Source organism: Nycticebus coucang, chromosome 14 (genome assembly GCF_027406575.1).
Source record: "Nycticebus coucang isolate mNycCou1 chromosome 14, mNycCou1.pri, whole genome shotgun sequence".
In the NCBI taxonomy this organism is placed as follows: domain Eukaryota; kingdom Metazoa; phylum Chordata; class Mammalia; order Primates; family Lorisidae; genus Nycticebus; species Nycticebus coucang.
This window is the reverse complement of record NC_069793.1, coordinates 64,633,069-64,646,538: the sequence shown is the minus strand read 5'-3', so window position 1 is coordinate 64,646,538 and position 13,470 is coordinate 64,633,069. Positions and strand designations below refer to the sequence as shown.

Genomic DNA, 13,470 nt, shown 5'->3' with positions numbered 1-13,470 from the left:
GGGAATGAGAGAAATCAGGGCCTTGTTGAATTAATTTTATGTTCTTTCAACAGGTGATGGAACGCAGCTGAGAGGTAAGGTGACAAGGTGATTTATCTAACATGTTAAATCCAGATGTCCAGGGCTCATCCGCTGTCCTCACGCAGCTGAAATTGGTGAGGCAGACCAGGGATCGAGAGGCACGGCTTGAGGAGACACCACATTAAGGGGGAGAGCCAGGTATCTGGGTCCCTACAGAAGCAGGGAGGAGCCTACAAAGGATCCGGGCGCAGTTTCCTCCTTAAGTTCCGCCTCCAGCGCACCGGCCCCGCCCCTGCCGTTCCGATCGGACCCGCCCCCTGGAGCTAGACCCCCACTCCGGGCCTGGGTTCCCCCGCCCCCCAGGTTCTCTGGCTTCCGGCCTGCGCCGGCGTCCCGGTCACCACTACCTTGGTGAGTATAGGGCTGGGTATGCCAGATGGCCGCTTGGGCGAGTTTGGCCATGCGGTCCAGCCTCAGCAGGGCCGGACCCGAGTTCTGGGGGTCCTGGTGACTGCTCTCCTGTGGCAAAACTGCGTATTCCAGGAACTGCTACTCTCCAGACTTATTGAGCTAACCTCCCCTCTCCCCCCACCCCACGCCCCACGCCCCACATGGTGCTGGGTGAGCTGGGGTTGAGCCCTCCCTTTTTTGACTCAGCAGGGCTTCTCGATTATGATTCCTCTTAGGTGAAGTGGATGGGAGGAAGGGGGTGGAACCCTGTAGACTAGTTTCCAATCTTAGCACTGCCAGTTATTAGCCTGTGACCGTAAGTAAATATTTTTAGCCTTCCTGAGCTTCAGTTTTTTCATCTGTGAAATGGAAACATAACAGGCTGTAGCGCCTAGCTCATAGAATAAGAGTGAGGATTAAGAAACAATGTATGTATTCCTGTGCAGCATCTCAGCCCTGTAATTCCAGCACTTTGGGAGGCAGAACTGGAAGGATGGTTTGAGCCCAGGAGTTTCAGACCAGTCTGGTTAACATATTGAGACCCTACCTGTACTAAACATAGTAATAAAAAACAAATTAGCTGAAATTGGTGGTGCTTGAATTAGCTATAATCCTAGCTACTCAGGAGGCTGAGGTAGGAGCTTGAGCTCAGGAGTTTGATGTTGCAGAGAGCTACGATTGCTCTACTGTGCTCCAGAGACCCTATTTCTAAAAAAAAAAAAAAAAAAAAAAGCATGTATATCAAATGCTGAGCAGGGTGCTTAGTACTTCATAGCACCCAGTAAATGTGGATTTGGACTAGAGGCTCCAAAGATCTCTAGAGGCTTTGGTGATGAGGTAGGAATATTTCTGGGAAAGCAGTTTTAAGCTGAGTAGTACCAGTGAGAAAGAGTTGTTTGAGGGCTTAACAACTGCCCTTTAGGTAGTGAGTTCCCAGCCTTGAGGTGTGGAAGAGTAGAGTGACTAAGTGGGAGGAACCCTATAAGTAATGAAAGCCATCCTGTGGAAACAGGCTCTGAGTGTATAGGTGGCTTGCCTAAGGTCACACAGGTAAAAGGGAGCCCAGGCATACCTCTAAGAAATATAGCAGACTGTTCCTTGAACCTCCCCATCACCCCCAGCCTTGGGCAGTGCCTATTTATTCCCTGAAGATCTGGTCTTCAATTTGGGGATCCCAGTGGATCTGGGGGAGCAAGCTTCAGAAAAGGAGGTTGGGGGGGGGGGACTAGTGCTACTGCAACTTAAAAGTCTGGGTTTGAGCTAAGTGGGGAAAATGCTCCCCGTTTCGGGCTCTACGGGAGTTACTGTTTATTTAAAGATAGTATAGGGAATGTGTTTGATCTAGGAGGCTCACCATAGCCACTTGCAAGTCCCCAGGGATATCCCTGATTTCCCTACCCCCAAAAGGGAGAGAGGAACTTAAGCAGTGGGGCAGACTGCCTGATTGGGCCTGTAGGAGGGGAAGATAGTTGAGAATGTAGAGGTGTTATCTACCTGGCTTGTTCTAGAATGAGGGTGGAACTAGAGAGGAGAGTCATGAGGGTGGGGCCCTGAAGAGTTGGGACTTGATTTGAGTAGGTCTTTGAGCCCAGAAGGGCAAGTTCTTTCTGTATCTGGAGCCAGCCCTAACCTGGCAACAAGGAGCCTAAATTCCTGGGTATGGCTTTCTCTCAGACTCAGCATATAGTTTTGAGGAAGGAAAGATTTTCTCTCTCTGCATCTTGATTTTTCTATCTTTTCATTGGTAACAGGGATAACTGGCTCATCTATGTAGGATTTGGGTTTTCCTTTTCTTCTTCTATGGATAGACACCCCTTTTCCTCTCTCACTCCAGTCCTAACTTGACCTTTCTTCCCAGAGCTCTGATGCAGAGAGGAAGGGGTCAAGAAAGACCAAAGTTGCAGTGTGTTAGGTCTTTGTGGGCCCCACATCTTTCTATTGCCGGCTCTTCCATCTATTTGCTATATGACCCTGAGCAGATTTCTGCTTTAACTTCTCCATCTGGGGGTTAGGCTAGGATTGTTGGTGTATATTTAGCTATTACAATTCCTGTCCTTGTCTGGATGGGAAATCACAGTGCTCAGGAGCCCTCACCTAGTCACAGGAAGATAATGGGCTCTGGGAATCTTCCAGAAGCTGATAAAGCAGGTCTTTCTAGCAAACAGCAAACATAGGCTAACGCCAGGCCTGATTTTGCAAAGCCTTTCACCCTCAGAGCACGTGAGGCAGCAGGCGGGGATAAGCAGGCAGTCGAAGTTCTGTTTGCTTCTGTAGAATCTCTGCTCTGTGACTACACTGTGCAGACTCAGAGAGCACACAAAGCCTGGAAAGGGACTGAAGGTTCAGGCGGGCCCTAGGCAGTGAGAGCTGACAAGAAGCCCAGAAGCTTAGAGGCTGGGCCTGAGGCTCAAAGGCTTGGGGGAGGAGATGGTAGGTTTTAGGGTTGGTTCTTGAAACAAGGAGAGATCAGCACAGATTTGGTGCATTGTTTCTCTTTGATATTCAGGTGAAATATTGTCTTGGGATTCCGAGTCAGTCTTCTTCACCCAGGTTAGGAGCTATTCAAGTTTAGGTGACTTCCCTCTCAGACTCCTTATCCCATAGCACAGCTAAATTTAGGACTGATGACAAGGGCTGACTTCACCACTGAGTCCCAGCCCTGCTGCCTGAGGCCCTGACAGCATGCCACTCCATCCCTAGGTCTGACAAGATGTACCAGGTCCCACTGCCGCTGGACCGGGATGGGACCCTGGTCCGGCTCCGCTTCACCCTGGTGGCCCTGGTCACGGTCTGCTGTCCACTTGTCGCCTTCCTCTTCTGCATCCTCTGGTCCCTGCTCTTCCACTTCAAGGAGACAACGGCCACACACTGTGGGGTAGGCCTTAAGGGGCACTGATACCTCAATTTCAGGTCTATCTGGATCTTCTTTGTCTCCTGAATCTGTTTTAATAGAATTAGCCATGGGGCGGCCCCTGTGGCTCAAGGAGTAGGGCGCCAGTCCCATATGCCGGAGATGGCAAGTTCAAACCCAGCCCTGGCCAAAAACCAAAAAAAAAAAAAAAAAAATAGAATTAGCCAGCTCTCCAATGGGGTCCCTCAAACATACAGGACTGCTGAGGGGATGCCTGCAAATTGATGCTCCAAGGATATTATTTTCCCTCCACCTTCCATGAAGGTTCTAAGGGCTGGAGTCACTACATTGAGCAGCTCCAAAGCCTACAACCCAATTCTGAATTCATAGAGGAACAGATTCTGGAGTCCCAGGGTTTTCTGGAGGGTGGAGAAAGAACAGGATTGGGCTAGAGGGCATTTTAGACCTCTCGGTGTGGCACAGTGGGCATCCTGTCCCCTATGGGAATGTGTTTCTGTGTATGTGTGTGTGTGTGATTGTAAGGGACATGACAGTATAGAATGGCTTTGAGTGGGGAGTGTATATAAGCAAGACTGTATCTGTGCCTGTCTATATGGAGACCTGATTATGTACGTGTATATGTGTTGTGGTTTGGGCCCTATGCTCTATGAGGTTCTATAGATGATCATATCCCCTCGACAAGGATATGGGGTGCTAGGCCAGGAAGAAAGATGTGAGAGTTCTTGTGCTATGGGAGTAGCACTTGTGTTGACATCCATTGACTTTGTATTACCTGAGACACAGAGATTGAGCCATGGTTTTCCCACATCTAAAATAGTGTTGGCTTGGCGCCTGTGGCTCAAGCGGCTAAGGTGCCAGCCACATACATCTGAGCTGATGGGTTCGAATCCAGCCCGGCCCACCAAACAACAATGATGGCTGCAACCAAAAAAAATCGCTGGGCATTGTGGTGGGCACCTGTGGTCTCAGCTACTTGGGAGGCGGAGGCAGAAGAATCGCTTGAGCCCAGGAGTTGGAGGTTGCCGTGAGCAGTGATGCCAGGGCAAAAAATAATAATAAATAATAAATAAATAAAATAGTATTAATAATCCTGATTTACTTCTTCCCAGGACTAGTGTAGATCTCTAGATCGAGGAAGGGTGGGATGGTGGTTTGGGGAATATGAAGGGTGAGGAACAGAAGGAAGAGGGGGAAGAAGAAATTTTCAGGTTGGAGGACAGGTAGGAGATGGAGTTCAGCTAAGGGCTCTAGGTGGAGAAGAAGCAGGGCCTGGACATGGACCGTTGGACTAGCCTCAGAGAGAACTCTCAAGGCCCCCAACCAGTGGATCCCCCCTTCCTATAAAGAACATCTGCTCCAGAGAAAGGGCTAGGACTAGCAGTGGGGGCTGGCTGAGAGTAAGGAATGGGGGCCCACTTCTTTTATTTATAGGACTTGAAGTTTCCCCTCTTCCTGATTTGTAAGTGGGTAGACAAAGGCCTTTTTTTTTTTTTTTTTTTTTGCAGTTTTTGGCTGGGGCTGGGTTTGAACCTGCCACCTCTGGCATATGGGGCCGGTACCCTACTCCGTTGAGCTACAGGCACCACTCCCTTTATTTATTTATTTATTTTTTGACAAAGGCCTTGAGGTGTGGTACCCAGTTTGGTAAAACCTGGGGCTGAAAGCCAGCAGAAGAAACCACTAGAAGAAAAGGGGTGACCAGGTGATTGGAGGGGGACTATCACCTTTTCCTGACCTTGTGCTTACCTCCGATAAGGCATCAGATTTTTTTTTTTTTATTTTGTCGCAAAGTTTAAAGATGGTGAGACCAGTCATTCTTTGGAGGCCTTAGTTCCTTTTTTTTTTTTTGAGACAGAGTCTCAAGTTGTCACCCTGGGTAGAGTGCTGTGGCATCACAGCTCACAGCAACCTCCAACTCTTGGGCATAAGCGGTTCTTTTGCCTCAGCCTCCCAAGTAGCTGGGACTATAGGTGCCCACCACAACGCCTGGCTATTTTTTGGTTGTAGCCATCATTGTTGTTTGGCAGGCCCGGGCTGGATTCGAACCTGTCAGCTCTGGTGTATGTGGCTGGCGCCTTAGCTGCTTAAGGTACAGGTGCTGAGCCAGTCCCTTTTTTTTTTTTTCTGAGAAAGAGTCTCACTTTGTCGCTCACAGCAACTTCAAACTCTTGGGCTCAAACAATCCTCTTGCCTCAGCCTCCCAAGTAGCTGGGACTGGACTACGCATCTACCACAATGCCTGGCTATTTTTAGAGACAGGGTCTTGCTCTAGCTCAGGCTGGTCTCGAACTCCTGAGTTCAGGCAGTTCACCTGCCTCAGCCTCCCAGAGTGCTAGGATTACAGATGTGAGCCACCACTCCTGGCCAAGGCATCAGATTTTGCTCTTCATCCTGCAAAACCCTGCCCAAGCGTCTTCTCTGAAAGCCTTCCCTATACTCCTGGGGCCAACTTAATCACTCCCTTGTCTGGGTATTGAAACTTCCTCTGTTATCTCTCATATAGTTCTATCATATCATATTTGTATCTGTCTGCTCTACCAGACTAAGATCTCCTTGAGGGTAGCCACTGCATCTGAAATAGAAGTACTATTTGTTGGGCCAGGTGCGGTGGCTCATGCCTGTAATCCTAGCACTCTAGGAGGCCTAGGCAGGAGGATTGCTTGAGCTCAGGAGTTCAAGATCAGCCTGAGCAAGAGCAAGACCCTGTCTCTATTAAAAATAGAAAAACTAGCCAGGTGTTGTGGCAGTTGCCTGCAGTCCCAGCTACTTAGGAGGCAGAGGCAAGAGGATTGCATGAACCCAGGAATTTGAAGTTACTGTGAGCTATGATGCTACGGCACTCTAGCCAGGGGCAGAAGAGTGAGACTCTGTCTCAAAAAAATTTAAATAAATAAATGGAAAATTAGCAGATGTTGTAGAGGGCACCTCTTATACTAGATACTTGGGAGGCTGAGGTAAGAGTATCGCTTGAGGGCTGCGCCTGTGGCTCAGTGAGTAGGGCGCTGGCCCCATATGCCGAGGGTGGTGGGTTCAAACCCAGCCCGGCCAAACTGCAACAAAAAAATATGCGGGTGCTGTGGTGGGCGCCTGTAGTCCCAGCTACTCGGGAGGCTGAGGCAAGAGAATCGCTTAAGCCCAGGAGCTGGAGGTTGCTGTGAGCTGTGTGATGCCACGGCACTCTACCAAGGGCCATAAAGTGAGACTCTGTTTCTACGAAAAAAAAAAAAAAAAAGAGTATCGCTTGAGCCCAGGAGTCTGAGGTTACAGTGAGCTATCATGATACCATTGCTCTCTACCCAGGGTGACAATGAGACAAAAAAAAAATACAGCCTAGCACCTGTGGCTCAAGCGGCTAAGGTGCCAGCCACATACACCTGAGCTGGTGGGTTTGAATCCAGCCCGGACCTGCCAAACAACAATGACAACTACAACCAAAAAATAGCTGGGTATTGTAATGGGCGCCTGTAGTCCCAGCTACTTGGAAGGTGAGGCAGGAGAATTGCTTGAGCTCCTCCAAACCTTGAGGAGTTGGAGGTTGCTGTGAGCTGTGATGCCATGCTTAAAGTTCTGTCTCAAAAAAAAAAATTAGGGTGGCACCTGTAGCTCAAAGGAGTAAGGTGCTGGCCCTATCTATATACCGGAGGTGGCAACCTGGCCCTGGCAAAAAACTGCAAAAAAGAAAAAGAAAGTATTTGTTGAATAAATGAATAGGATTTCCTAGCTCAGTGCCCTAAGGGAAGGAAGGTATTGTGTAAGGCGTAAATAGTCCAGACAAAATTATGATTGTTTGGCATATGGAGTTAAACAGACTATGCTGTTTGCACTTCCCCTGTGTCTGGCTCCAATGTCTAATGGGGTCAATAACCTCAGCACATTTTGCACACCTATTATCCATTCTTGGCATACCAGTTAGGGAACTAAGGCGCATATAGTTAGTGGAGGTGTACCTGGCCTCTCTGGAGCAGTGGGCCTAGTGACCTGAGGGTATTTTGAACACACTCCTTGGGATGACCCTGTTGGATCTACCTGGGTAAATGCACCCAGAGTATTCCAGTAATAGCCAACTCTAGGAATAAAAGAAGCAACCTAGGCCAGCCATGGTGGCTAACTCCTGTAATCCTAGCACTCTAAGAGGCCAAGAAGGATGGGTTGCTTGGGCTCAGGATTTCAAGATCAGCCTGAGCAAGCATGAGACCCCGTCTCTAAAAAATAGGTGTTTGGCAGGCATTTGAGGATTTCTTGAGCCCAAGAGTTTGACGCCACAGCACTCTACCCAGGGTGACAAAGTGAGACTGTGTCTCAAAAAAAAAAAAAAAAGAAAGGAAAGAAAAGGCTGGTTATGGTGCTGACCACGTACACCGAGGGCCAGCTAAATAACTGCAACAGAAAAATGGCTGGGCGTTGTGGCAGGTGCCTATCGTCCCAGCTACTTGGGAGGCTGAGGCAAGAGAATTACTTAAGCCTGAGAGTTTGAGGTTGCTGTGAGCTGTGACACCATGACAGTCTGCTGAGGGTGACATAGTGAGACTCTGTCTCAAAAAAAAAGAAAGAAAAGAAGAAAGCGAGACGCCCATCGCTACTAAAAATAGAAAATAGAAAATAGAAATTATGGTGGGTGCCCATAGTCCTAGCTACTGGCAAGGCCGAGGTAGGAGGATCCCTTGAGTCCAAGAGTGCATTTGCTGTGACCTACAGTGATGCCACAGCACTCTACCCTAGGTGACAGTGAGACTGTGTCTCAAAAAAAAAAAAAAAGGCAACCTAATCCAGCCCATCTATAATTTGTAGCTTTGCCTCTGCTTGCACATCCTCAGTGGGTTCCTCCCTCCCTAGGTAGCCTATTCTAAGGAAGCTTAATAATTAACAATTAGGAAGTTATTTCTTATGGTGAGCATATACTTACTTTCTGGTGGGGCTCTGGTTCCTTCAGACACCCCTCCCAGGACATGGTCTCCAGGTTCCTGCCTACCTTGAATTTGCCCTTGGACTTGGCCCAGTTAGCCACTTTCTCTCTATTCTGAGCTTTAATCTGGGTATAGGACTCTAGGTGGCAAATGGCACTATTTCTGTTGATATAGCCTGAGCTGCCATTAGCTGTTTCTGCATGAGTATAGGCTAGAAACTGATATCTCATATTAAGGCCTGTCCTGATCTCTTTTGGATCCTGATTCTAGTACCATAATATTACCCAGATTACCCAGTTGTCCAAGGAGGCCCAAGAAACATATTCAGGCCCTCTTTTACAAAAAAGGGCCAGATACCATTCTGCCTTCTCTTGATTCCTATAAATCTGACTATATGCCTAGATGCAACCCTCAGAAAGACCCCTACCCCAACTCCTGGTGAGGAAGGTGCTTTACTACTTACTCTCTTGCTCTGTAGGGCTGACCTTAGCTACTATCACTTCTTAACTTTGCAGAATGTTCCAGGATTTATGATGTGGCCTTGTTGATCCTGGAAGGCTATGTGCTTGGATAGGCATGGAGAATTGGGCATTGTGGGCGGAGGGCAGGCCCTGAGGAGTTAGGGGTGGGACCCTCTAGGCTTAGAACAGTCTCAGTCTGGCAGGAGCCCTCAACCCAAGTCTCGGACTCTTCAGCACCCAGTGTGAGTGTTTCTTAGCCCCCAACCCATCCTTGATGCTAAGCTGGGGTCTCCTTGATGGAGGGAAGTATGAGTCCCAAGGGGAGGTTTGATCCTAGATCTTTTAATACTAAGCCATCTCTGTATGCCTCTGCTTGCTGCAAAAGGGAGTCCAGCTTAAGGGGTCATAATGGTTGTGGCAGTATGGGTTAGGAAGGAGTTCTCTGTTATAGGTGAGAAGGGAGTGGAAGAAGCTCAGCTCAGCTCTGCTCTGGTTGAGTCTAGGTCTGATCTGGACAGAAGCTTCCAGAGTCTGGCCCGGACAGCAGGCTCAAATTGAGTGCAGAATGTTCCCATGACCCTCAGATTCCCTCAAACCTTGAACTGAGTGACACTGGGTCTCCTCAGAGGGGAAGGAAGTGGGGGTCTGGGCTTCTCTAGGGACCCTGATATTTTGGGATCAAGATACTGTTGGCCTGAGGCTTGGATCATTCAGAGCCTGGGGGTGGAATGGCTGGCAACCTGTGGCCTCATCAAAATTGGTTTCAGGGCATTTCTACTGTTCCTAGTTGAACTTGGGTGAGGAGCAGGAATGTGGTCAGACAGGGTCAGTGGGAGGGCTTCAACCAGTTTGAGCCAAGGGTCCTTTGTCTAGATTATTTGGCTGAAGGAAGCCTTAACTTAGAGCCTCAAATTGTCAGGTAGCAAGAGGCCTTCTCCTGGTGTTTGAGGTCAAGGCTTCAGTTTCTCCTTCTGTGGAATAGGAATAATAACCTTTCTACTGGCTTGGTGCCTATAGCTAAGGTTAAGGCGCCAGCCACATACATGGAAGTTGGTGGGTTCGAACCTGTCCTAGGCCTGCTAAACAACAGTGACAACTGCAACAAAAAAATAGCCGAGCATTGTGGGCGGTCGCCTGTAGTCTCAGCTACTTGGGAGGCTGAGGAAAGAGAATTGCTTAAGCCCAAGAATTTGAGGTTACTGTGAGCTGTGATGCCACAGCACTCTACCAAGGGTGAATAGTAAGACTCTGTCTCAAAAAAATAAAATAACCTTTCTACTATTGATCCTTCTCAGTGGTTATGAGGGTTGAGAGTGAGGTAGACCACCAAACCTCCCATGTGTAGGTACTGGTGACCTCTATTCTCCAAGCTCTTGAGGATGTGGACCTACTATATTAGTATGCCAAGGGGTTTCCTAAGAGCTGGCCTTTCCTGTTTTTGCTGTGCCTCCTTCTGTGTACTGTCTTCCTTTTTTACCCTGTGCCTTTCTTCCCTTTCTGCTCTGGCTCTTTTTTATACCCTGGAGAGCCAGCTCTGGAAAAGTCCCTACTTTCCCAGGTCCAGGTATCCCACCAGGCCCAAGTTGTGTCCCTTGCCCTGCTTGGGCCACTCCCTACAGGATGTTCTCTGCGGCCTCCCAGCCCTTGGACCCCGATGGAACTGTGTTCCGGCTCCGCTTCACAGCCATGGTCTGGTGGGTCATCACTTTCCCCGTGTTCGGCTTCTTCTTCTGCATCATCTGGTCCCTGGTGTTCCACTTTGAGTACACGGTGGCCACTGACTGTGGGGTGAGTGCCAGGCTCCCCAGCACCTGGGTCAGGGCTAGGTCAGGAGATGGCGATAAGGGTGGAATCAGAGAGTGGAGAGAAGGTTGAAGGTAGGAGAGAGGACAAAATGGGAGGGAGGTGCAAGTCCAAGTTAGGGAGACTATAGAGGGAGAGAGACAGAGAGTAGAATTATAGTCCTTTTGGAGTTGGAAGAGGATTATAAAACAAGGAGCAGGAGAAGTGGGTGATGGGAAGGGAAGGGATTAGAATGGGCAGGAGAGATCATGAAAGGGAGAAGGAGGCTGAAGAAAGACTAGAATTGAGGGCGGCGCCTGTGGCTCAGTGAGTAGGGCGCCAGCCCCATATGCTGAGGGTGGCAGGTTCAAACTCAGCCCCGGCCAAACTGCAACAAAAAAAATAGCCGGGCGTTGTGGCGGGTGCCTGTAGTCCCAGCTGCTTAGGAGGCTGAGGCAAGAGAATCGCGTAAGCCCAAGAGTTAGAGGTTGCTGTGAGCCGTGTGACGCCACGGCACTCTACCAAGGGCGGTACAGTGAGACTCTGTCTCTATAAAAAAAAAAAAAAAAAAAACTAGAATTGAAAATGAAGCCAGGGGGTAGCGCCTGTGGCTCAAAGGAGTAAGGCGCTGGCCCCATATGCTGGAGGTGGTGGGTTCAAACTTAGCCCTGGCCAAAAACTGCAAAAAAAAAAGAAAGAAAAGAAAATGAAGCCAGGATTAGCTGCGAGTTGTGGTGGCTACCTATAGTCCCAGCTACTTGGGAGGCTGAGGCACGAGTATCGCTTGAGCCCAGGAGTTTGAGGTTGCCATGAGGTAGGCTGATGCCATGGTACTCTAGGCTGGGGCAAGAGAGTGAGACTCTTGTCTCCAAAATGAAAGAAAAAGGAGAAGCCAGTACTGAAGAGAAGCCAGGATCCCAGATCAGGGCTAAGGATCCTTCATAGTCAGTTCCCTTAAAGCCACCAAAGCCACCTGCTACGTCTCCTGGCAGGTGGCTTTGGTGGCTTTAAGGGAAGTGACTGGAGGATCCTTAGCCCTGATCTGGGATCCTTGAGCTTTGTTGTTTCCACTGACAGCCCCAGGCTTCACAACATGTATCTATTCAGGGCTCTGCCAGCCAGACATGGATGGACTTCCTGTCTCCCAGACCAGTCCTATGTGCCCTGTGTGGTAGAGGTTCTGTGACAGGGAATTGGATATGGGCTTGTCCTTAGCATCTCCTTCCTGCAAGAGTTAGTCCTTAGACACAGATAGTATAACACAGTGAGTTGGAATTCCTATTATGATAAAAGGAAGTATAGAGACTAGGGTTCAGAGGAAGCTGCACTAAACGAGCTTAGACATTGGAGAAGACTTTCTTCTTGGAGGAGGGGGCATTATTACTCTGAGGGTGAAGAAAAATCTTTGTGAATGCCAGGCTGATGACTTCGGATTTTAGCCAGAGGGTAATGGGGAGCTTTGGAAAAATTTTAAGCAGTAGAGAGACATGGTCAGATTTGTGCTTTAGAAGATCATTCTGGTTCCTGAATTAAGATCTAAGGACAGGGGCAAGAGTAGGAAGGCCAGTGAAGAAGCTAGTACAAGAAGCTAGTACAATAGTTACTGAGGAAACCAGAGCTAAGACGGGGACTATGAGTATCAATAGAGAGGAGGAGATGGAGTCTAGAGAGGAGTAGCAAGTAGGATTGATGGGAATTGAAGTTTTTTGTCCAGTTAGCAAGGGGCAGGGGACACTAAGCTAGACAGAGAAAGTTATCTGTAATTTAGTAGGACTTTTACCTGAGGCTAAATGATTTACCTAATGGTGACATATGAAGTGCTATAGTAGCGGAATTTTTGGAACCCTTCCTTTATACCATTTGAGTTTCTGATCTACTGTCCTGTTGGAAAGGGTTCACTTACCCATCTTTCAGTCCCCTTAGCTCTGGGCTTATGGGGAAGTTTGGGGTGAGCTGTGTACATGGTCTCTGATAGCTCCTGATGTTGCTTGCTGCTGGCACAACCAGTGAATGGGGAACTTATGTGCTGGAGATGAGACTGAGGGTAGGAGTATATGATCTGAGTGTGTGTGGGTGTGTGTGTACATGTGTGTACATATGATGGAAGAAATAGTCCCTGCTCTTAGAATCCTGCCTCTTCTTCTAATGTGAAAGGAGCTTGTGAAGACAAGACCAACAGCCTGTCTCTTTCTTTCTCCTGAGGCCTCCCCAAGACTCTGTATCATTTCTACCTGATACCTGTTCCCAACATGGGTCAGAGTCCAGGGTCCTTGGATGCTTTTGGCTTGCCCAGTCAAGCTTTAACTGCTGGTCCTATTCCCCTTAAAGTAGTTGAGATTGGGGAGAACTTTTCAGAATGAATATTCCAGGTCGTGGAAGCAACACTCTCACTAACCTAACTCAAGGGAACAGAGAGGCAGGAAAATTAAGTAAGGAGACTTAGAGGTCTCTGAGGAGTCTGTGAAGATACAGTTCCTACTTCTCAACTATAAGCAGGCCTTCTCATGCTCAATGGCCATGTAGTTCACAGCCTCTTTGCAGGCTTTTCAGGGAAATGTATCTTTTGAAAGCTATTACTTACTATACCTACTGTATGCCAGACACTGCAGATGCCTTACATATTTAGAATTCATAATCATACTGCAAGGTAGATAGTATATATGCATTTTACCAATGAAGAAGTTGGAGCTCAGAAAGGTAAAGTGACTTGCTCAAGGTCACCCACCCATCTAATAAAGGCCAAGCTAGAATGCAGACTCCACTTGGTGCAGTCCCAAAGCCTGCCTGCTGGATCTTCACTGATTACTTACTGATTACACTGAGTTTGGTCTCAAGCTATGACATTTCAAGCTATAGCCTTAAGAGTAGCATATTTTCTCCTAGAGCTCTGTACTGAGCCTCCTCTGATAGTGATGTGGGGAAGCCATCTCCTTTTTATGGAGTCTCTGGGGCCCTGGGTTGTCCTGCTCCTGGCTTACCC

At 48.4% G+C, this 13,470-nt stretch overlaps 1 protein-coding gene across 33 annotated transcripts in view; it reads left to right on the top strand.

The window, feature by feature from the left end:
* PGAP2 (post-GPI attachment to proteins 2) overlaps positions 1 to 13,470 on the top strand; it is a 29,827-nt gene that overhangs the window by 12,441 nt on the left and 3,916 nt on the right. For 13 of the 33 annotated variants that reach the window (XR_008374168.1, XR_008374167.1, XM_053560850.1 and 10 more), the window contains 3 exons: positions 54 to 432; positions 3,172 to 3,346; positions 10,328 to 10,496. Coding sequence is in view for 31 of the 33 variants with exons in the window: in XM_053560850.1 (XP_053416825.1) it covers positions 3,213 to 3,346; positions 10,328 to 10,496 (303 nt within the window). In the remaining 2 variants the exon portion in view is untranslated. The other 20 variants (XM_053560841.1, XM_053560843.1, XM_053560845.1 and 17 more) reach the window with 13 other exon arrangements.